At 41.0% G+C, this 23878-nt stretch overlaps 1 protein-coding gene across 1 annotated transcript in view; it reads left to right on the forward strand.

The window, feature by feature from the left end:
• The window catches only part of CCDC25 (coiled-coil domain containing 25), a 39793-nt gene extending 16286 nt beyond the window's left edge, over window positions 1-23507 (forward strand). Inside the window, exons 5-9 of the mRNA XM_007466160.1 lie at window positions 5427-5502; window positions 9525-9628; window positions 9830-10032; window positions 19513-19558; window positions 23382-23507. Coding sequence (XP_007466222.1) covers window positions 5427-5502; window positions 9525-9628; window positions 9830-10032; window positions 19513-19558; window positions 23382-23411 — 459 coding nt within the window. The 3' untranslated portion in view covers window positions 23412-23507. The remainder of the gene's footprint in view (window positions 1-5426; window positions 5503-9524; window positions 9629-9829; window positions 10033-19512; window positions 19559-23381) is intronic.
• The last annotated feature ends 371 nt before the right edge of the window (window positions 23508-23878 follow it).

Here is a 23878-nt window from a genome sequence, read left to right on the forward strand (position 1 = left end):
AGTACTGATCAGGTCATGACTAGACTGGAGTTACGGGTTTGGGGGAAAAATAGCACAGAGGTGAAGTGCTCTTATCCCATCATGTCAGGGGTATATGCATTAATAGGACTTACCACTGATGGTGTTAACCTTGATCTCCTGGCCAGGGTAATGTTTGTCAGGTTTTTACACTAGAGAGTTGCTTTTCTCCCCACGTACTTTATTATTTGGAAGCAAGTCACTAAGTCCAGCCTGTACTCAAGGGGGAGAGCTCCACGTCCTGGTGTGGGGAGTACCTGCATATATTGTTTGGAATTCTTCTGTAAGGAAGATTCATCTCTTCTCTCCCGTGTATTTAATTCAGTCATTTACTTATATCAGTATGGACTCACACATTTACTTTTTACTTTGGGTTATAATCCAGTACTGTGTCATTTTGTTGCTAAAATTGTCCCTGCTTTGACTCTTCCAGCTTGGCTCTTGTGTTCCTTTTTTTTTTTTGTGGTACGCGGGCCTCTCACTGCTGTGGCCTCTCCCGTTGGGGAGCACAGGCTCCGGACGCGCAGGCTCAGCAGCCATGGCTCACGGGCCCAGCCACTCCGCGGCATGTGGGATCCTCCCGGACCGGGGCACGAACCCGTGTTGTCCTGCATCGGCAGGCAGGCTCTCAACCACTGCGCCACCAGGGAAGCCCTCTTGTGTTCCTTTGACTTGCTCCTGTCATTTTACTTTTTGAGCACTTCCTTACTTTCTGAGACTCAAGATGCTCCAGGCTCATCTTGTATTTTCCCTGCTCCAGCTCTAGGATCAGCCATTTCTCTGAGGAACTTTGGTTTCTTTTATTGGGAAATGGTATTTAGAAATCAAGATCTGGACTCTGGGTGTGCTCATTGCTACTAGAGTATCATTGCTTCTAGGCCCTCTCATGTGACAGCTAGGAAATAGGTGTATGTATACTAACCTGTGTTAGTAATTCGTATGCATAATTTTTTCTGTATCTACAGTAAGTGAAACATGACTGGTGTCTCTGATGAACCCATTATTACAGGGGCCTTTCTCACATTCCTTCCTTGCTTATCTATTACTTCCTTCTCAGACAGTGGGAAGCCTGGCTCCCACCATCCACCATCATTTGCTTATTTGAATCCAGTATATATGGAAGTGGTTTCAGATTTGTTAGCCTGTATCCCCATAAGAAACAACTTTATCAACTAAAGTACAGTGCAATTACAGTTTCCATTCAAAAGGCTGTTTTTCAAAGTTACTTGTCAGCTGCTCCCCACCCTCCCCACCTCATGCCTTTCAGTGGTGTCTGTCACACACTTAGGTTCTTTTGTCTCAGTCTGCATTCCACCTTGGCTTCCCCTGGTTGATTGTATTACTTTTTTTTTATACATTTTTATTGGAGTATAATTGCTTCACAATGCTGTGTTAGTTTCTGTTGTACAACAAAATGAAACAGTCATATGCACACACATATCCCCATATCCCCTCATCCCCTCCCTCTTGAGCCTCCCTCCCGCCCTCCCTATCCCACCCCTCTAGGTGGTCACAAAGCACCGAGCTCATCTTCCTGTGCTATGCAGCTGCTTCCCACCAGCTATCTATTTTACATTTGGTAGTGTGTATATGTCCATGCCACTCTCTCACTTCGTCCCAGCTTACCCTTCCCCCTCCCCGTGTCCTCAAGTCCATTTTCTACGTCTGCGTCTTTATCCGTGTCCTGCCCCTAGGTTCTTCAGAACCTTTTTTTTTTTTTTAGATTCCATATATATGTGTTCGCATACGGTATTTATTTTTCTCTTTCTGACTGACTTCACTCTGTATGACAGACTCTAGGTCCATCCACCTCACTACAATTAAGTCAATTTCGTTTCTTCTTATGGCTGAGTAATATTCCATTCTATATACGTGCCACATCTTCTTCATCCATTCATCTGTTGATGGACACTTAAGTTGCTTCCATGTCCTGGCTATTGTAAATAGTGCTACACTGAACACTGGTACATGTCTCTTTTTGAATTATGTTTTTCTCAAAATGGATTAAAGACCTAAATGTGAGACCAGACACTATAAAACTCTTAGAGGAAAACATAGGAAAAACACTCTGACATAAACCACAGCAAGACCTTCTTTGACCCACCTCCTAGAGTAATGAAAATTAAAACAAAAGTAGACAAATGGGACCTAATTAAACTTAAAAGCTTTTAAGCAAAGGAAACCATAAACAAGACAAAAAGACAACCCTCAGAATGGGAGAAAATATTTACAAATGAAACAACGGACAAAGGATTAATCACCAAAATACACGAACAGCTCATGGAGCTCGATATCAAAAAGATTGTATTACTTTTAAAGTGACAGTTTACAAACTTTTTCACGTTACTGCATTATTTTCATATTTATTGTTTTTTTTTTTTCTTTTTTTTTTTTTTTTTTTTTTTTTTTTTTTTTGAGGTATGCGGGCCTCTCACTGTTGTGGCCTCTCCCATTTGCGGAGCACAGGCTCCGGACGCGCAGGCTCAGTGGCCATGGCTCACGGGCCCAGCCGCTCCGCGGCATGTGGGATCCTCCCGAAACGGGGCACGAACCCGCGTCTCCTGCATCGGCAGGCGGACTCTCAAGCACTGCGCCACCAGGGAAGCCCCATATTTATTGTTTTGACTGGCTGCTTTGAGTTGATGATATGCTACAGTTAATTTGAAAGTTCTGTTGTTAGAATATAAGTTGTTTACAGTTTTCAGCATTATGAATCCCCAACAAGAAATATTTTTTTAATGAACTACTTTCTATTTTTCTTTTCTTTTCTTTTCTTTTTTTTTAGAGTAGTTCTCAGAAATGAAATTACTGGGTCAAAAGATAAAAACATTTTGATAACTCCTTTTATGCCAGATTGCCCTTTGAAAATATTATGCTGGTTTAAAATGCTACCTGATATATATAGGTTTTCCAAAAACGTTTTGGGTTTTTATAACTTCAGAAAAATAGCAACCTTTTGACCATTTTACTAAATACAAGCTGCTACTTCACTATGCTTATAATATTTACTCCTTAATTTACTAACAAGGTAAGACATTCTACCACATCTTTACTTATTCTGTTTATATTTTTGAGAACTGTGTTGTTAAAAAAAAAAAAAAAGAGGAAGATTGTGAACTCTTTGCTGGAACAAAATTCTGAATTTTCCTAGGCAACTTCTTGCCATTTTGGAACTATTTTAAGTCTAGAGTAGATAAAGTATGGTGTTCCCAACTTTCCTTTTGGTTCAGATTAAATTTTTTCCTTTGGGTTCTGCTGCATCAGAAAATGGAAATAACGGTGGGTAGTCCAGGTTCACATTACCACCAGTTAGACCTTGTTTGAACAGGAGTTTGATTTCATTTTCTTTTGGAAGCAGATAATGTGCTAGATAAAAATATGTGCTCCTTAAGGAACTTTTACCTGGTTGATCTCCTGCAGTAAACGACATAGCCCTTTGCACTTAGTAGGTACCAAGTAAGTGTTGGAGATGCAGTGAGACTAAGTATAAGTAGTTCAGAACCCAAACTCTGGAACCAAACTGCCAGCTTTGTATCCTGGCCTTGCTGCTTACCAGCTGTACGACTCTGAGTAGGTTATTCAGCTGTGCTCGTTTCCTCGTCTGTAAAAGGGAGCTAACAGTCCCTGTCTTACTGGGTTGTTGTGAGAATTAAATGAGCTAGCATAACTGAAGCATTTAGAATAATGCTTCAGTTAAGCATTATTAGCAGTGCTTCTCACATGCTAAGCACTATGTGTGTTCATTCTTTCTTTGTCAAATTCAGGTGCATTCAACCCAAGCCTTGAAGATCGTGGATATTCAACAAGTGTTTTTTTCCTAGGCTTATTTGATTTTTGAAAACCTATAGAAAAATCTCACTTAGCAAGAGGTTGCTTATCTCATTAACACAGATGGCACAAAGCCCACAGTCAAAATTCTGGCCTTTACATATGGAGAGTACCTTACACTCTCCATGCAGAGTTTGTTTACTCTGACTTTATGCATAATGCTAAGCTGAATTATTTTATTTTATTTTATTTTATTTGGTCTGCTCATATTATATTAGAAGTAGCAAAACAAGAAGAGGCTATTGCTTCAGGAATAGCAATAGGTACAGGTAGCAAGAAGGGATGTTGTGACATAGCCTGATATCAAGGACCAAGAAGCTGTACGTTTCCACAGAAACTCCATAAGCACCACACTCTGGGGCCAGTTGTTAGAGCATGGCTTTAGTTAGTCCTGGGTTCATCTCTCAGCTCTGTCACTTACTAGATATTGGGGAGCTTGGCCTAGTTGCTTCACCTCGCTAAGCTTCATTTTCTTCATTGGCAAAGTGAGCGTAGTACTGTCCATTTCATATGGCCATTTATTTAGTGTACCTAGCTCTCAAAAGGCAGATATTCAAAAAGTGGTAGCTGTTGTTTTGTTTTTTAATTATTTATTTGATTTATTTAGTATAGGGTCAGTCAGCTTCTGTGTATTTTAGATGCCCCTGAAGGCATCACTATCACTATATTATAGCCTAGTGTAAAGGTTGATATTCATGATGATGACATTGTTTTCAAGATGGTAAATTCAGAATCCTCCATTTAAGTGGTCAGGGAATCTCACAGGATGAGATATGGCGTTAAAGTAGTGACAAACTTAAATCACGTATTTTTTGGTGAAAATTTAGGTAATTGAGATTTCCATTTTGAAACATTTAAAATAAGGAAAAAAACAGAAACACAATGGAATAAACTTAATTTATCTCAAATATTTAGGTAGATAAAACATTTCATTCCCAGACAGAAGTGCTTCAGTAATCCCATGCCTAACAGCCAAGTGCTGAGTTGATTTCCACTAGCTCTTGCCTCAGATATTTTTGTTCTTTTGGAATGGCTTTGCTTATTCAGCTTTGACTTTGATATGGTATCTGTAAAGAGAATGAATCAGTATTTTTTCTCTTTTATGGTAGAAGGTTATATCTAACACACCAGGAGCTTGGTTCCTGACTAATGCCGAGGGTAGATGACCTACCAGATCATGTAGACCCAAAACTATAAGATGTCTCTTGAGAGGGAGTTTGTAGGGACCTCAGCTAAGAAGACTTCCCATTGCCAAAAATAGGCACCATTTCTCCACAAGGTTTCTAAAAGTAAGAAAGAGAAGAGGGAAAAATTACTCAGACATAAATACAGTTAATATTTTAGTAGTTTTCTTTCCTACCCTGTTTTTTTCCCCACTTATTAAGTCAGGATTTTCCATATTACTGCCTTCTCTTAAACATTTCCACAATGGACTTCATTTTTCAATGTTTTGAAATACAGTTGAACAGCCTCTGCTTTTAATAAATTTGTGCCTAGTAAGGTAGCAAAGCCCTATAAAAGTGCTCCAGTATTGATCAGTAACAAGGTAGTGGACCATTTGGTTTATTCTTGTGTTTCAGGGGGAGAAAATAGAAGACATTCCAAAGGAAGTACTGATGGACTGTGCCCATCTTGTGAAGGCCAATAGCATTCAAGGTCAGTTTTCCTAGAGGTGTTTTCAGAATTAGCACCACTTTCTCTGTGTCTGAAATGGATTACATCTTAGAAAACATATTACTGACTTTAGAGAACGTATTACTGACTTTAGCTTGAGTCAAGGGAATGACATGTAATATGCATTTCCCCTGTTTTGTTCTTTAAGATGGCAGTTGCACTACCTGTCAGAGAACTGAAAGCCAACCTCCCTGCCCCTCTAATTTTCATGGCCCTATCTCAAGCCTTTTTTACCCTGTTTACCTTGAATAGAAAATTGTCTAGGGCTTCCCTGGTGGCACAGTGGTTAAGAACCGGCCTGCCAATGCAGGGGACACGGGTTTGAGCCCTGGTCTGTGAAGATCCCACATGCCGCAGAGCAACTAAGCCCATGTGCCACAACTACCGAGGCTGCGCTCTAGAGTCCATGTGCCACAACTACTGAAGCCCGTGCACCTAGAGCCCATGCTCCACAACAAGAGAAGCCACTGCAGTGGGAAGCCCGCATACCGCAACTAGAGAAAGCCCACACACAGCAACAGACCCAATGCAACCAAAAATAAATAATAAATTAATTAATTAATAAAAAAAAGAAAATTGTCTAGACCTGCCTACCCCTAAGGTTACTTGTAGAAAGACTTTTGGAAATTACATTATGTTAATTGCCAAGCAAGAGATGTGTCTCATGGCTTTATTTGTAATGTTGGTTGATGTCTTTGTTTCCATTATTTGTTACTAGATTCTAGAACCCAAGTCTCCCAATTACTCTTTCCTACTTTTTCTTTCTTTCCTTCTCTCCTTCCATACTTTCTTCTCTCTGTAAATTGTGAAGGTGTTAAGTCTGTTGATCTTGTTATCTCCCAGAGAATCGTAAATAATATGTCTAGGGTGATGCATTAGAATCAGTATTTTTACAGTGCTCTCCAGGTGATTCTAATGTGCAAAGAGTGTTGAGACAATTGGCCTCCATGTTTTAAGTAGGACCTGCAGTATTGGCCTTGGTGCTGGTTTAGTTCTACTGTACAAGATTTAATTTGTCAAGTCAGTATAGGTCAAGAAGGACAATCAATGGAGTGGAGGAGGCAGTTATAAAGGGGAGCTGGGTGATGGTATTCTGCTAGGAATGAGCTAGTAGACTGGATTTTAGTTGTAGGACATGGACCTAGATAAGGTAGAGGTAAGTTTGGTTTGATATAAAGTTGAGGGGTGATCCAGAGGGTTTGGAAAAAATACGGTTTGCATAGAAGATAAGCATGGGGCAGACACAGAGACGACGGCAGGTACCGGGAGCTGGTGGTTATAGGAGAAGAGCTGGGCAGTGTGTTCCCTCCCGCATCACTTAGTCGGCGTTTCCTGCGTCTCAGCAGCTTTACTGAATCAGGTGCCTAGCCAGAGAAACTGGAAGTCTTGTCTTACAGAGCCATTCATTTTCAACTCCATAAATCATTAAATTGCAGTTAGTTTTAGGACGTTGCATTTTTGTGAGTAGAAGAAGAGCTCCTCAGATTTCCAGTTAAAATCTTCGGTTATGGAAAGAAAAATAATAAAAATTGAAACTACGTCATTATCCTCCTTCCTTGTGTGTTGCAACCTCTTTAATGTGTTTTCGTGCCCCTGGCTAGCAGATGTGAATGTATTAAAAGAGCTTTGGACTCGTTATTCTTGGCCCGGCCACTTTCTTCTTAATCCCTTTATAGTTTACTAGTTCTAAAGAAAAGAGAATCACTGAATCACTCTTCCCTCCTCTTCAGCCTTCCACAGGGGTAGCTCACTCATGAGGAGCTAAGCCCAAGCGTCTCACTCTCAGGAGTCAGTAGCAGAGGATGCTGAGGAGTGGAGAAGATTGTCTTTGCTGTGAGATTCGCTAAGTACACACTACATTTGCGTCACTGTGTTAGTAAAATATTTCCCTCCCTGGCTGACCACCTTCAGCGCTGTTGGTCGTCATAGAATCTGGTCAGCCTCTTCTTTATTCATGTTATAATCTCTTGCCAGATTAAACTTTCTAAAAGCTTAGACACTTTCTGTGACACCCTTCACCTTGCCTCTGCAGTTAGACCCAGACTTCCTAAGCTGGCATTTAAGCATCTCTGATCTGACCACAGACTTTTTTTCCCTTCATATATTTCATACTCCAGCCAAAGCAAATACTTGCTGTTTTCCTGCTCTGTGCCTTTGCTTGTATTGTTCCCTCTGCCCTCAATGTTACACTCCTGCCCAGTCATCACGTGTCTAGATTCGAGCTAAGGTTCAAGGGCTATGCTGTAGTTATAGTAATAGTAATAACAGCTAGCATTGAATGTTAATTACATGCCTGGCACTCTGCTGAGAACATTACAAATCGTTCATTTATCAACTCTACTGAAGTAAGATATTACTTTCATTTTATAGATGAGGAAGCTGAACTTAAGAAATTAAGAATTAAGGAACTTAACCTCTCCCACGGAGCCTTTTCCTTCCTCCAGCTTTGAGTGACCACTGCCCTCTCTGAACTCCCTTAACTCTTTACCTGTATCTTTCCAATATCACTTGATAACTTCTAATTTTCATTGAAATTATTTATGTACTTATCTGCCTGCCTTTAATCTTCAAAGGCAGGATCCATTATCTGATCCATGTTTGTATCTCCCACAGTGCCCTGCACATGGAGATTTTTTTTTTTTTACTTAATTTTGAAAAAAATTTCAAACCTACAGAAAAGTTGCAAGAAAATTTAGAATCAACAGTTTTTCCATATTTGTTTGCCTTCTCCCTGTAATTCACACAATGGTTTTTTAGCTGGATCATTTGAAAGAAAATCACAGGCATCATGACCGTTCAGCATGTCCTAAGAAGTACATTGTCGTAAGCAACTGCATTACAGTGATCAAATTCAGGAAATTTAACATGGGTAGAATACTGTTATACAGAGTCCATATGTAAGTTTTGTCAGTTGTCCCTCTACCGTCATTTTATAGCTTTTTTTTTTTTTTTTGATCCAGGATCATACATTCTATTCACTTGTCGTGTATTGCTGGTCTCCTTTAATCTGGACACTTGTCTTTCAAGACGTTGACACTTTTAGAGTGGAGACGACTTTGGGTTGGTCTGATGCTTCCTGTTCAGTAGGACCACATTACGCATTTTGTGGCAGGAATACTATGTAAGTGAAGTCTTGTGCATTACAGTCAGGAGGCACATGCTGCCAGTTTGCCTCATTTTTGGCGATGTTAACTGATCGCTTAGGTAAGGTCGTGTTCACCAGATTTCCCCAGTGTATATGGTCATTTAATAACCATTGAAATGTATTGCCATCTAATTTGGAAGGGCCTTAGCACTGGACCAGTGATTAAACTGTGATTCTCAGAGCTGCCTGGGAGGCTGTCAGGGGTGGAGGGGAAACACGAAGTGGGGGTGGTGAGGGGAGAGGAGGAGGGGTGAGCAGGATACCTGGCACCCCTTTCCTCCAGAGCATCTCTGCTTTGATTACTTTGTTATGTTTTCTTTGGTAAAAGAGGTTCCACAGCTAAAGAAACAAAAACCAAAAAGCTCTACTAAACTAGTCCAGTTTCCTCATGTTTCAGATGAGATGCCAGGAGCCATGGGGATTTTCCCAGAGTGACACAGCTGGTTTGTGGTAGTGCAGGGTAGAATCCGGTGTCTTGAATCACTTTATCTTGCTGCTTAACCTTTATTAGATCAAGGGCTCCTTTGAGAATCTGAGGAAACCTGTTTGGTCCTTTTCTGTTTTAAAACACATACAATAAAATTTGCATTCAATTTTAGAGAGTCTCAAAGATCCCTGAAGCTGATCTCTTGACCCTGCTTTTCATCAGAATACTTTAGCTTGAAGTGTTGATCGGCTTTCCCATTTGCCTTTGTGGGTGGCTTCTTTTTTAAAAAAAAGTATTTTGTGGTTTCAAACACTTGGTGGCTTGTTCGTTCTCAGCCTTTTCCTTTGTTGGATTATGGTGACGGTTGTGGGTGAGGGGATGCATTGCTCAGCATCCTCCTCCCCACATGTTGAAGGCGGTCTCTCTTGGCAGGCTGCAAGATGAACAACGTCAATGTGGTTTATACCCCGTGGTCTAACCTGAAGAAAACGGCCGACATGGATGTGGGACAGATAGGCTTTCACAGGCAGAAAGACGTAAGTGTGAACATCACTGGAGGTGGCAGTGCCCTGGCGCTGAGTGGGTGTCTGTCTCTGCTGTTGAGGACTCAGCACGATGTCTCTTTCCTAAAGGGAATCAAGCTGGGTTGCTAAGCTGCTGGAAAGCCCTGCCCTATTCTGGGGGGAAGAAAAAAACCATAAAGATTCAGTATTTTTTTTCCCTCTATCTCCCTCAAGGTGAAAATTGTGACAGTAGAGAAGAAAGTGAATGAGATCCTGAACCGATTGGAAAAGACCAAAATGGAGCGGTTCCCAGACCTAGAGGCAGAGAAAGAATGCAGAGACCGCGAAGAGAGGAATGAGAAGAAAGCCCAGATTCAGGAAATGAAAAGGAAAGAAAAGGAAGAGATGAAAAAGAAGAGGGAGATGGATGAGCTTAGGTATGTTGGAGCTAAGGCACTGACGTTGACCTTGGAGAGTCTTCACTGCTGATTTAATTAGGGATTAACCCTTAAGAATGGTACAGTTGGCCCTGTGTATCCACGGATCCAGTCAACCATGGTTCAAAAATGTTTGGGGGTGGAAAAAATTCCAGAAACTTCCAAAAAGCAACACTTGAGTTTCCCTTGTGCTGGCAACTATTGACATAGCATTTACCTTTATGACTATTTACATAGCATTTACAGTGTGTCAGATATTATAAGTAATCTACAGATGATTTAAAGTATATGGGAGGATGTATGTAGGTTATATGCAAATACTATGCCATTTTTATAAGGGACTTGAGCATCCGCAGGTTTTGGTATCTGAGGGGGGTCCTGGAACCAATCCCCCATGGATTCCGAGGGACAAGTATATTCTGGTATTCTGGTAGATGAAGGGACATATAACGAGCTCCAAGCCTTAAATGAGTTAGAATAAGGCATTTATGCTAATGTGTTGGTCAAATGAATTGCCCTTTTATAGGGGCAGGATATGAGAGTGTACAAAATAAAATAGCTAATTTTAATCTTAATTTGGTTTGTAAACATCTTCAGGTAAAGAAGAGATACTATATTGAGTGTTTTATATTAGCTATGGTATTTGAATGAAAATGTCTCAGCTCTAAAGGCCAGTGCTAGTAACTCTTAAAAGCTGTTTTTAAAACCTCTCTTTTATAGATTTCGAAAGTTTAAAGTAATTAATGTGGAGAGGCCTGCTCCAAAAAACAGCATTTTTAAATAATAAATAGTAGTTAAAACACATCTTGGATCCTGAAATTCTAGTGTATAAGGCCATGAAAATACTGACTGTATTAGTTTTCTATTGTTACTATAACAAATTACCACAAATTTAGTGGCTTAAAATGACATAGATTTGTCATCTTACAGTTTTTCATGTTAGAAGTTCAAAATAGTTCTCACTGAGCTAGAATCAAAGTGTCTGCGGGGCTGTGTTTCTTTCTGGAGCCCTAGGAGAGAATCTGTTTACCTTCCAGCTCCTAGAGGCCACCCACACTCCTGGGCTTGTGACTCCTTCCTCATCTTCAAGGCCAGCAACAGTGCATCTCTCTGCCCCTTCATAGTCACAGCCCCCTCTCTGACCACAGCCTTCTCTGCTTCTAAGGACCAATGTGATGACATTGGGCCCACCCAGATACTGTGTGATAATCTCCCCGTCTAAGATCTTTTCTAATTTTAATTTTATTTTAAAATGATAAAAATTTATTCAGTTTTGTAAATTGAACGTCAAACCTCTTTTAAATTAAATTTAAATAAGTGAATCGGACACAAATGGAGAGAAATCACAGGAACTCTATTAACAGAAAGGGAATGAATTCTGGAATCTATTGGTTTTTAGAAAAATAGTGCTGAGTAGTAGCTGGACAGCATTCCGGGCACTTTCATTTCAGCATCTTCCCAGAAGTCCTTGCAAATGTCATTTATCTCAATGCTCTCAGGTTCACAAGAACTTCTAGAGATGAACTACTTTTCTCTTCCTGCTTGTATTACACAATGAACCATTGTACTTTCATCATCTTACCTTATCCACTCTCTTTTTCCATTCCTCATTATTATTCACCAAGTCAGATTCCATGCCTTTTCAGAGTGCCAAGTTATCAGCTCCATTCTCACTGTGTCAAGCAGTCTTCATGACAATTTATAGTCTTCTCCTCTTTATTACAATTCTAAATTTCCATAGGGTGAAGTCTAAAGAAGATATGTATGAGCTTTGTTTTTGTATAGTTTTATGTTTTTTGGGGTTTTTTTTAACATCTTTATTGGAGTATAATTGCTTTACAATGGTGTGTTAGTTTCTGCTTTATAACAAAGTGAATCAGCTATACACATACAGGTATCCCCATATCTCTTCCCTCTTGCGTCTCCCTCCATCCCACCCTCCCTATCCCACCCCTTCCCATCTAAGATCTTTAATTAAAGTCCCTTCTGCCATGTGAGGTAACATATTCGCAGGTTCTGGAGATTAGGATGTAGACATTTGGGTAAGATCATTATTCTGCCTACTATACTGGCTCTCTGTAGATGCATAGTACTATACCTGAAGGGGCCTCAGTTTTTCTTTGAGAAAGAAGGAAATTAATCCTGCCACTTCTAGTTACAGGATTCCTAGATTTTTTCCTGCTATTTTCCATAGATTTCATTTGTGATAAGTGTACCAAAAAAAAAAAGTTATTGATTCCTTTGGGAAGGGTATAGGATCAATATGAGCTGTCTTGCCCTGTCCTGACCTAGTTTCCTTGGAATACCCTGGATTATTAGAAAGATCATTGGGCCAGAGTGGAGGTTTTATGATCAAGCACTGGTATTTATTTGTTATCCATATGCACGCGTCCCTGTTGGGGGTTCTGCTAAAACAGGGTGAGTGACTGCATTTACAATACAATATTCAAATGGAGAACTCCGGAAGTGTTACCCCAAGTTATAAGCTGCCAGCATGAGACAGACTGATGCAGAGATTTAAACGTTCAATTTGACGTAGAATTGTGAGTCCATTTTGTGTTGTGAGTGAAAGACAAATTACCAACACCATTAGTTTCGAAAAATGTGTGGAATTTTGAGTGATACAGGATTTAGACTAGTTTATTCTTTTTGCTTTTAGTGCGGAGTGGAAAAAAATTGAAAGCATGCCTTTTTATGCCTCTTAAAACTCTACCGTAATGTTGTTTAGAGACATCATATTATATGTTAGAAATATAATGTCACTATAATGTCACTTAATTTATTTACAACTTTTTTTTTAGACTTGTAGGGTCTTTATATTTTTATTTTTTTAATATTTATTTATTTGGCTGCGTCGGATCTTAGTTGTGGCCCTCGGGATCTTTGTTGCAGCGTGTGGGCTCTTAGCTGTGGCATGCATGTGGGATCTAGTTCCCAGACCAGGCATCCAATCCAGGCTCCCTGCACTGGGAGTGCAGCGTCTTCCCCACTGGACCGCCAGGGAAGTCCCTACTTATAACATTCAATAAGAAAGATTAGCTAACATTTTTGGACACTTGTCATCTGCCCAACACTGTATTGTGCTTTACTGCATTATCTCATTTAATCCTAGCAGTAGCCATGTGAGGCAAATGTTTTGATCATCTGCATTTTGTAGAAGAGGAAACGGACTGAGGAGCAGTTAAGTAACTCGCTCAGAGGCACGTAGCTTGTCTCGGTCTGATTCTCAAGCTCACACACACTGTTACCACTCTCTTCTGCCCTCTGTTCAGTCTATTCCGCAGCTTCTGTGAAACTCCAGCAAAAAGCTCTAAGCTTCAGACTTGTTCTATAACCTGTTTTTATACACTTGCAGTGCTAGCATCACTTTAATTTCTGTCTTTGACTCTTCCACCCAAGAGATCAAAGGCTGTGCTTACAAAATCTTCTCATTCTGAAGTCTTTCACTTGCCTTTCTGACAAGGAAAATACCATTAAATTTCAGCAACAGTTGATTCTTTTGTTTGGACCATCTGGTAAGGAATGTCCAATTTAATTGCTGTGATAGCTGAAGAAAATTGACTTTTGAGTCTTCAGGGGATTCTACAGGTAAACTGAGAAGATAGTCTCATCCTGGACAGTATCCCCAGTGCTTCCAGATGATTTCAGGGAAGAAATCCTTAACAGCCTCACACCCAGAAGATATCCAACTTCTTTCCAATTCTAAAGCCATTATTTAGACTCTAGACTCCTTTTTTCAACTTTCTGAACAGGAATGGCAGTAAGCTTTTCATTTCTAATTTCTACCAGGAGAAAAAAAATGGATGGAATTGTCATTGTATAGTCCAGGTTCTCTGAGCTCTAGTCAGGAGTATATCCATTAGCCTCGGGATCAGAACAGAACAAAGCCCACAACACAGAAGGCACCAACTTCCTTCTCAGATGAAAAGAGCATCAGCCCCTGGAGACAGAACTCCATCTTGTTCTTGCAAATGAGTGCTTTACCCTTGTCCTCAGTGTGCAGAAATTCCAGTGATCTGATAATGTAGATAGGTCTACATAAAGATCATCCTTTTAGGTAGTTTTGTTTTTTTTCCCGATACGCGGGCCTCTCACTGTTGTGGTCTCTCCCGTTGCGGAGCACAGGCTCCGGACACGCAGGCTCAGTGGCCATGGCTCACGGGCCCAGCCGCTCCGCGGCATGTGGGATCTTCCCGGACCGGGGCACGAACCCGCGTCCCCTGCATCGGCAGGCGGACTCTCAACCACTGCGCCACCAGGGAAGCCCTTAGGTAGTTTTTTAAAGAAATATTTAGATTGTTTGGGAGGATGCCAAAGTGTGGAGGCTAAATGGTAGCAGTATATTAACATCTTCTATTAACCATTTTATTCATTCACACAATAATGAAAAGTTCCCCTTATTTAGGCTTCACATATTAATTCTCACTTGCCCATCTTGTTCGTTAGCTATTAAGACAGCTTTTTAGCTCACACTTGCCCTGTCAGCCTAGGCTCTCATGGGATTTTAGTTTAGAGAATCTTGGTATAGGGTTAGGTGTAGGGAGGAAACCTCACATGGCATGTTCTTTCCGTACCTGCTACACTGTAAGCCATACATAGAGTAAGAGGATGTAGCAGAAGAGAGTCTACATAGGTTTTGAAAGTAGTCAGAGCCTTAGAAGTGACCTTGCCTGGAAAGTTAGAGAAGCAGAGCAGCTTCTACTCAGTCTCCATGTAGTTTTTGGAGAGGTCCTTCATGCAAGTACCTGTGAGTCTCCCAGGGGACACCACAGGTGCTGTGGAAGAGTGTCCATGGCTCCCTCCAGTGTGTCGTAGTCAGTTTCATCTCAGTAGTTGGATTCATGCTTACAGACTGCTTACCTGCTGTGTTTTTTTTTTTTTTTTTTTTTTAAATCTTTATTGGAGTAAAATTGCTTCACAATGCTGGGCTAGTTTCTGTTGTACAACAAAGTGAGTCAGCTATATGTATACATATATCCCCATATCCCCTCCCTCTTGCGCCTCACTCCCACCCTCCCTATCCCACCCCTCTAAGTCATTGCAGAGCACCAAGCTGATCTCCCTGTGCTATGCGGCTGCTTCCCACTAGCTATCTGTTTTACATTTGGTGGTGTATATATGTCCATGCCACTCTCTCACTTTGTCCCAGCTTCCCCTTCCCCCCTGCCCCCTGCCCCCATATCCTCAAGTCCATTCTCTACGTGTGCATCTTTATTCCTGCCCTGCCACTAGATTCATCAGTACGATTTTTTTTTTTTTTTTTTTTTTTTGCGTTATGCGGGCCTCTCACTGTTGTGGCCTCTCCCATTTGCGGAGCACAGGCTCCGGACGCGCAGGCTCAGTGGCCATGGCTCACGGGCCCAGCCGCTCCGCGGCATGTGGGATCCTCCCGAAACGGGGCACGAACCCGCGTCTCCTGCATCGGCAGGCGGACTCTCAAGCACTGCGCCACCAGGGAAGCCCCATCAGTACGATTTTTAAAAAAATATTCCGTATATATGTGCTAGCATACGGTGTTTGTTTTTCTTTTTCTGACTTAATTCACTCTGTGTGACCGACTCTGGGCCCGTCCACCTCACTATAAATAACTCAGTTTCATTTCTTTTTATGGCTGATTAATATTCCATTGTATATATGGGCCACATCTTCTTTATCCATTCATCTGTTGATGGACATTTAGGTTGCCTCCATGTCCTGGCTATTGTAAATAGTGCTGCAGTGAACATTGTGGTACATGTCTCTTTTCAAATTATGGTTTTCTCAGGGTATAATCTTGTATTCACTGACTTGGCTTTTGTCATATACTGTAACAGACATCTATTAACATCAAAGTGAAGCTCACCATCTGAACATTGAAACTGGAAGAAATAAGCAAGTCAATAATGGATCAGAAAAGACCAAGGGTAGGGCCTAAGTTTACCTGAGATGGGGATATTTAAATTTGGGAGTCTCAGAGATCAGAATTGGAACCTGAGGTTCAGGTGGTTGAAGTCAGGAAAGTACAAGACCCAGGGAAGATGGCAAGTCACAGGTAAGCGTGTCGTCAGTCTGAGAATTGGCATGAACTTGATTTGGGGGCAGAGATTACTTTAGCAAGGAGGTTAATGTGTGAAAGGTAATAGCTGATCAGTGGCAAAGCAGGAATTCAAGCTCAAGTCTGTGATTCTGAAGTCCACACTTCTACTGTAGCTTGCTGCCTGTGAGGCAAAGAATGCCCAGGTTGGCAAGACCTGAGTCAAGGTGATTCAAAGGCAAATAAAAGAATGAAAAACTAGGTACATTGGACGGTGACTTAAAAGGTTTTGTTTAGTCCAGAATTTCATGCTGTAGGTGCTAAGGAACCACTGTAGGTTTCCTGGGATATTAGGAAGAAGAAATCTTGTCGGAAGGGTTTATTGGCGACGTGTCAAGGAGGTAATGGTGAGACCAGCGGTTGAAAGGATGGTATGGTCAGGTGTAGAAGTGGCTGCTTTCACTGGACCTCCTGTTGTTTCTCTCTCACGCACTGCTGCTGCTGCCTTCCATAAATAATGCCGTGTTGTGCCATAGGTCTTTGTTTTAATGATAAGCTCCCTCAAAGCGGCACTTCTGCATTCCTGTATCTCCTTGAATGTGACCCTGTGCTTTGCACATGCAGTGAGTGACTCAGTACATTACAGGTGAATGAGTAACTGAAATTAGCTTCCCTTGATACAGTGACGCTTGAGCTAAGATCCAAACTATTTTGCTAGTTAAAAGGGCAGGGGCAGTGGAAAGAGTACCGGAAGCAGAAGGAACTGTGTGTGCAAAGACCACATCACAGGACTAAAAGCCGACCCAAACGTCTGGAGCAGCAGGGGTGAGGGAGCCCAGGGATCAAGGGCTAGTCCAGCAGGGCCTTGTTGGTCATGTTTGTCTTCAGGCTGAGGGGTTTGTGAGGTCATTGGAGAGTGTTAAGCCAGGGGTAGTGTGATAAGGTTTGTGTTTTGGAAAGGTCATGTGACTGACCTGATTGGAAAGGGTGCCAGGTAGGGGTGTGGCTAGGCCAGTAGCTGTCCACATGACAGAGTTAGCCACTTGGGCTGTGGTGGTGATGTGGAGGCGGAGAGAACTGGACCAGTGAGAAAGTTTTCAAAACTGGACAGGATTTGAAAATAGATTGGATTCAGAGGAGGGGCAGGGACAAGAATGACTGCGGGGATTCTGGCTTGTGAAATGGAATGGATAGTGATGCTATTCTTTGAGCTAGGAAATGCTGGAAAGGAACCAAACTGTTTTTGGTTGGGGGGAAGACCATGAGTTGGGTATGGACATAGGAATCTGAAAGTGTGTTTGAGGCATCCCCCGAAAAAGTCAGACAGGCAGTTGGATTAATGGGATGGAGTGCAGAGGAGGTGTGTGGCCTAAAGAAGGGTAATTTGTGTGTTGCTTTCATATGAGTGGGAATTCGGACCCTGTGGTTCCTGGACCTGGCTCGCAGATGCCCACAGCTGGGCACTTGAAGATATTTTAATCTTCACAGGTGATTTTAAAATACAGTTGGAAGTGAGGTTCTCTGCTCTTAACTACTTTTTTATCAACATGGCTTTCTCTTTCTGCTCATGCAACTTATTGATCTTATCTGTCCATTTATATCTTATTGATACCACTGACTCTTACAAGCGTCATTACTGTCTCTCTCTGGGTGTCTCCCAGCTCAATGTCTCTGTCCGTGACAAGTCACCTTCCCTCTGGTCTTCAGTTCCCAGTTTCTACAGTTCATATTTACTTGGTTGTCCCACCATCGCTTCAAGTGTGACATTGTCCTAAACCAAGTACATCTTCTTTGCGACATTTTCCCATTTCTCTCAGTTGTAACATTATTTCCTTCAGATCACCCATGCTAGAAACCTTGGTGTCATCTTTGCTTCCTCTCAGATTTATCCCTTCTTACTGGCACAGCCGTTAACCCCTTGCGTTCATGCCCTCGAGGTGGGATATTGCGGTGGACTGGAGCACGATGGCCTGACTGTAAGCTTGGGAGTCAGATCTGGGTTCAAAACCTCTCTCCCCACTTGTTTGCTGTGACACCTTGGACAGCTTCCGTAAATCCTGTGTGTACAGTGGGCCTGCTGCTATCCCTTGCCTTAGGAGGTGGTTGTGGGGATGAGCAGTAATTTATGAAGCACATAATACAGGTCCTAGCAAGTAAAGGGTCCTTGGTAAATGGTAAGTACCGTTGTCATTAACTGGTCTCCTTGCCTTAATTGCCCTTCTCCCTCTCTTGTCTCTGCTACAGATTACTCTATTTTTTAAGATTTATTTTTTAAAAATTTATTTACTTATTTATTTGGTTGCACTGGGTCTTAGTTGTGGCAGGCAGACTACTTAGTTGTGGCAGGTGGGCTCTTTAGTTGTGGCACATGGGCTCCTTAGTTGTGGCTTGCAGGCTCCTCAGTGGTAGCTCGCCGGCTCCTTAGTTGTGGCATGCAAACTCTTAGCTGCGGCATGCATGTGGGGTCTAGTTCCTTAACCAGGGGTCAAACCCGGGCCCCCTTCCTTGGGAGCACGGAGTCTTAACCACTGCACCACCAGGGAGGTCCCCGGTGTAAACACTTTAAAAAGTGTTTACACTTTTTAAAACACTGGTATTACGTGGTCTTACTTTCCTTTGTCTCTTTATGTATTTTTACTAGAACTTTTTATGTAGCTACCACTGAACAGGTCTTATTTCCTTTCCTGATAAGCTTTTTGGGGTTAGGCTTTGTCTTATTCATCATTTTCTCGTTTCTTCCCATTCCATTTTCTCCCCAGGCTTAGCGCAGGGTCTTATACATCATGGATATTTAATAAATACTTGTCGAATCTCATCTGTCTACTCCATCGTGTACTGTGGCTTCCTGCTGTTCGCACTCACATGGTTAGGACAAGGTAATTTAGCCCCACACATCTGGCCTGATTTCCCACTACTTGGCTTTCAGACTCCACTTGAGTTGGTTTGAAATGTCATTGTAAGTACCATCTCTTTGCCTTTGCTCATGCCGATCTCTGCATCTGCCCTCCTCAGTCATCCTCCCTACTTGTCAGGCTCAGTTTGGGTTACACATCACCTGAGAAGAGTACCCCGACAGCCCTTTCCACACTAATGTGTTTCTTCTTTTGAATTCCTGTAGATCTATAGTCTGGACAGTGTACTTCAGCTCTAAATCATGTCTGCTCTTAGCTATAGATGAAGTTCCTCATCTGAATAATGCCACCACCTCACTCACCTGATATGAGTGAGCAAGCGTGTTTGTAAACTATAAAGTGTAGTGCACAAGTTATTTATTGTCATAGATATTTATCCTTTATACGTTGCAATCTCCTTGAGCTCAGCAGGATTTGTGTTTTCTTCGAAAGGCCCTCAGCATTGCTAGAGCACCTGAACAGGAAGACTCCAATACAAAAACAAGATACCTGGTAAAGGTTCATGAGATACTTGGCAGCCAAATAACCTTACTTTAAATGTGTTTTTTCTTCTAGGAGCTATTCATCACTAATGAAAGTTGAGAATATGTCTTCAAATCAGGTATGTTCAAGTTCTTTGCTCTAATGTTGTGCCTTGAAATAATTCACTAAGTTTTTAATGACTGAGTTTCTGGCCAGTGTTGGTTCACATGTTGCAGATGGCTTGACGTGGTTTGGCAACAGTCATACACTCAGGTGGATTCTATTAGACATTGACCCCGCCACCCGCACCCCCACCCCCACCCACCCCCGCCTTCCCTCTGGACTTTGCCTTGTGTTTGTTTTTAAGTAGGTCACCTCGCGGAAAGAGATTGTTACACCTTGTCTGTTGTGAAGTGCAGGTCTGTTAGTATTTATAGGACTTTCCCATTCCCCATTCCCGTCTTTTCTAGTTGCAGGCATGCAAAAGTGCCTTTATCTATTACTGTTCTATGTTAATGTGACCGTAGATTCTATATTGTAATTGAGTGAGGACAAAATTATCACCTTCAGTTAAATGAAACAAAAGATCTTATTTGTAGTCTAAACAGCAGTATTGGTTGTCTTCATGTTCCTCAGGACCTATGATAAAGGGAAATGGTGATCCACGTGTCTTTCCCAAAATTTATTTTGAAGTGTGTAGAGATAGTACAATTTAGCTATTATTAAACAGTCTTTGCGGAAAATTGAAATTAGGTGGATATATTTGCTATGTTGAATGTTTATAGTATAATGTATGATGCTTTAGATCTGTGTTGTCCAGTGCACTGGACACTCATTGCATGTGGCTATTTAAATTACATTTAATTTGATTTAATTTAAAAATTCAGTTTCTCAGTCACACTAGCCATGTGTGGCTAGTGGCTATGGTATTGGGCAGTGTAGAAATAGAACATTTCTGTCACAGCAATAAATACTGTTAAACAAAACTGCTCTAGATGCTTGGAAATGACAGAATTTAAGGTCCCTTAAGGGTTACCTAGCCAAACCCCATATTCAGTGCATGAATTATAATTGTTAATAGGATTTTACACCTTGTTCATAGTTATATATCCTTCTAAAAATGGATAAGAACAATATTTTTATTCCTGTCTCTTTGAAAAACTAAATTTATGAGTCTCCTTTATGAGTCAGAGATGTATCTTCATAATTTATTCCTGAAAAATTCCAGAGTAGCATTATGTAATTAAATAGAACCTTGAATTTGAAGTTTAGACCCTTAAACTGTCATTTACTAATTGGATAAGACTAATAAAGTTATTTAACCTCTCAGAAGGAGTATTCATCAGCAATAAAAGGAGACATATTACTTCCTGAGGCTGTTCTGAAATTTAAACAAGGTCATGTGTGTGAAGGTTCTTCTTTGACTTAGACAATATAAACGGTCATTACTATTTCTTATCCTTGTAGTCCTTAGTTGTTATTTACACACAGAGTATCAGTATCAAAAGATGAGATGTATTTAATCCCTTCTGGAAACTATTCTTAGAAAACAGTTTAACAGTTGAGCAGAAGTCTTTAACATAACCCAAATCTGATGTCTTTGTTGTGATTGTTGTTGCTATTGAAGTTTCCTGTTATTTAGGGACAACTTTTCAGCAGAAATCTGGCACGTATATTATGTTATGACCTTAGGCATTTTCATCATGGATTTTCAAAGTTTGAATGTTGTTTTGGAATTAAGAAATAAACACACACACACGTGCATGTGCAAATATACATATGTATACAAACACCACCATAATATAGCTACGGATGTTAAAAGTTCCAGGATTAGGAAGTCAGATTTGTAGACCAAAGGATTATTAACCCTTCTGCCTTTCCTCTCTCCCCCGTTGCTGCTACGTCTGTTCCTGAGGCCCAGGTTGGAATCGGGTTCAAATTTCTGAGGAAGTTTTGCATTGGGTGTTTCCATTCTCTCTCTCTCACAGTGGTAGGACTCACACAGCTTTTCCCATACTTCAAAAGAATGGGCTTTCATTCTCCTTGTAACTGTCTTCTGTTAAGGGGATGCAGACCTTTTTTTGATCCACTTTGGCAGCATGATCAGTTGATTTTCAGTCAAAGGCTGGTGTTTACATAAGATATGACTTAATTTTTAATTTAGCTTATATAAGTTCATCAGGAAAAATATTAGTCTTCCACTCTGAGGTTGGTTTTAATTTTGAGTTTTTGCTCTCCTATGTAGAATAATTCTCTTCAATCTATAATTTCTTTCTAATTGTTCTAAATTAGGCATCAGGAACCATCAGCAGTTACTTTTGTCATTTTATTTGCATATCACTTTTTAAGTGGATGACAAGAAACCTATTTTGCTACGCTGAAAAACGTATTGACTCTTAAAGGGAACCTAAAATACAAAAATTGTCCAAATCAAGTCTTGGATCGCAGCTATATATTTAAAAGTTAGTTTAATCCCAAACACAGATCCCCAGACACATGGCAACTCTGCAGATCTAACTCACAGCCTTTATAGGGAGTAATTTACTTGGATTGGCCGCAAGCCACATTATCTTAGTGAGTTTTGGGGACACAAACATCCTCAGTGTTTGGCATCTAAAGCTAACCTTCAAAGTTGCAGGCGGACTCTTTCAACATCCCTAATGCTGTTATTTCAGTTTAGAACTTTCGGGCAGTCAGAGTTCTGGTGCGTGGATAGACTACAAACATTAGTTTTCTTTTTGTACAATTATCCAAGGCATTTTTACTGTGGCCTTGGTTCGTTGTGCTAATTGAAGAGAAGCGCAGAGAAGCCTGCTGAATGAAACTAGAGATCAAACCAGACTTCACAGAAATCACTGTTTTCCACCTGTTCCTCCTATTTCCCTGCCCATCTTTAATACGAGTTATTAAGGAGAAAAGCATATAGCATACCTATAAGCGTAAGTTCTCTCCCTCTCTAACAAGTCAGGTATAAAGCAGCGGGAAAGAGAGAGAAGTCAAAACAGTGTTGTGTTCAAGTTATGACATTTTCAAGCAAATGTCCCAGAAGTCACATGATTAGTGAATGTTGGCATCCAGAGCAGTTTTCTTAGGGTGTGCAGTAGCCCAGGATGGAGTCTGGGACTCTACTTTTGTACTTGATCTTCAGGACTTGTTTACAGTATATATCACCATCATGTAAGATTTTTTTCATCAAAAGCTTGGCAAGCCAGCTAACTTGATAACTAGCCTGTAGTTTCCTGGTGACTTTTGCAGTTAAAAAAAAAAAAGAAAAGGGCTTCCCTGGTGGCGCAGTGGTTGAGAGTCCGCCTGCCGATGCAGGGAACGAGGGTTCGTGCCCCGGTCCGGGAAGATCCCACATGCCGCGGAGTGGCTGGGCCCGTGAGCCTGTGTGTCCGGAGCTTGTGCTCCGCAACGGGAGAGGCCACAACAGTGAGAGGCCCACGTACCGCAAAAAAAAAAAAAAGAAAAGAAAAGAAGCCATCTTGTGAAATAACAGATACGTGATAACCCTGAGGCTCAAAGTAATGGAATTTAGGTCAAAAATATTTTTGCATATTTGCAGCTTTGTTGGCATTAAAACATTGAGGCAGTATTTGTTTGGCTTCATTTTATGGTATATTTGTTGAAGGAAGAGTTACATTTTCTTTCGGTCACTCTTGCTACATCCTATACTAAGTCATTGGGCCTTGCTTCATAATTTGGGAATCATTGGTCTCTTATTGCTGGGCAATCCAGGCCATGTAATGACACCTTAGAGAATATAGCTGCTAATCTAGCTATTCTAAACAACTAGCAATTAAAAATAGAGAAGAAATGAGTGAATTTAATTATTTTACTTTTTACTCTGAATTCTGCAGTTCGGCATGAGGGGGCTTGTTACTTAATACTAATTGTAAATTCTTTTAATCAAGTTATTTATTTCGAAGGCTTTTATGGTTTCACTGTTTTGTTTCCTACAGGACGGCAATGATTCAGATGAATTCATGTGAATGGAGAAAAGAACCTTTTAAAGATGTGAATTTAGGGACAGTTGCAGAAGTTTTGATTTCATCTGTGTCCTGAGTCATAAACAACAACCAACCAAAATAATATTCTACAAATATTACCAACTTTGGAGTTAAAAAAAATTGTTCCCTTTTCTGCTTTCAGAAAAGGAGCAGATAAATCACACACACACACACACACACACACACACACACACACACACACACACACACACACACACACACACACATATACAATGTAGTTGGACTTGAAGACAGCATATAACTTTAGGAAAGTGAAAATATTTTTGCCAGAGCATGTCCTGGTACCTCATGAAGGTTGGCTGCCCTTGTTCTTGGAATGTTCCCCTCACCCCAGATTTCCTGATTAGAAAAAAAAAAAAAAGCATGGGTTTTGAAGGTGATAGTGATATTTTCAGAAGGTTGCTGGCTTCAGTGGTCATGTCCCATTG

This window comes from Lipotes vexillifer, unplaced genomic scaffold (assembly GCF_000442215.2).
Source record: "Lipotes vexillifer unplaced genomic scaffold, Lipotes_vexillifer_v1.1 scaffold308, whole genome shotgun sequence".
Lineage (NCBI taxonomy): Eukaryota > Metazoa > Chordata > Mammalia > Artiodactyla > Lipotidae > Lipotes > Lipotes vexillifer.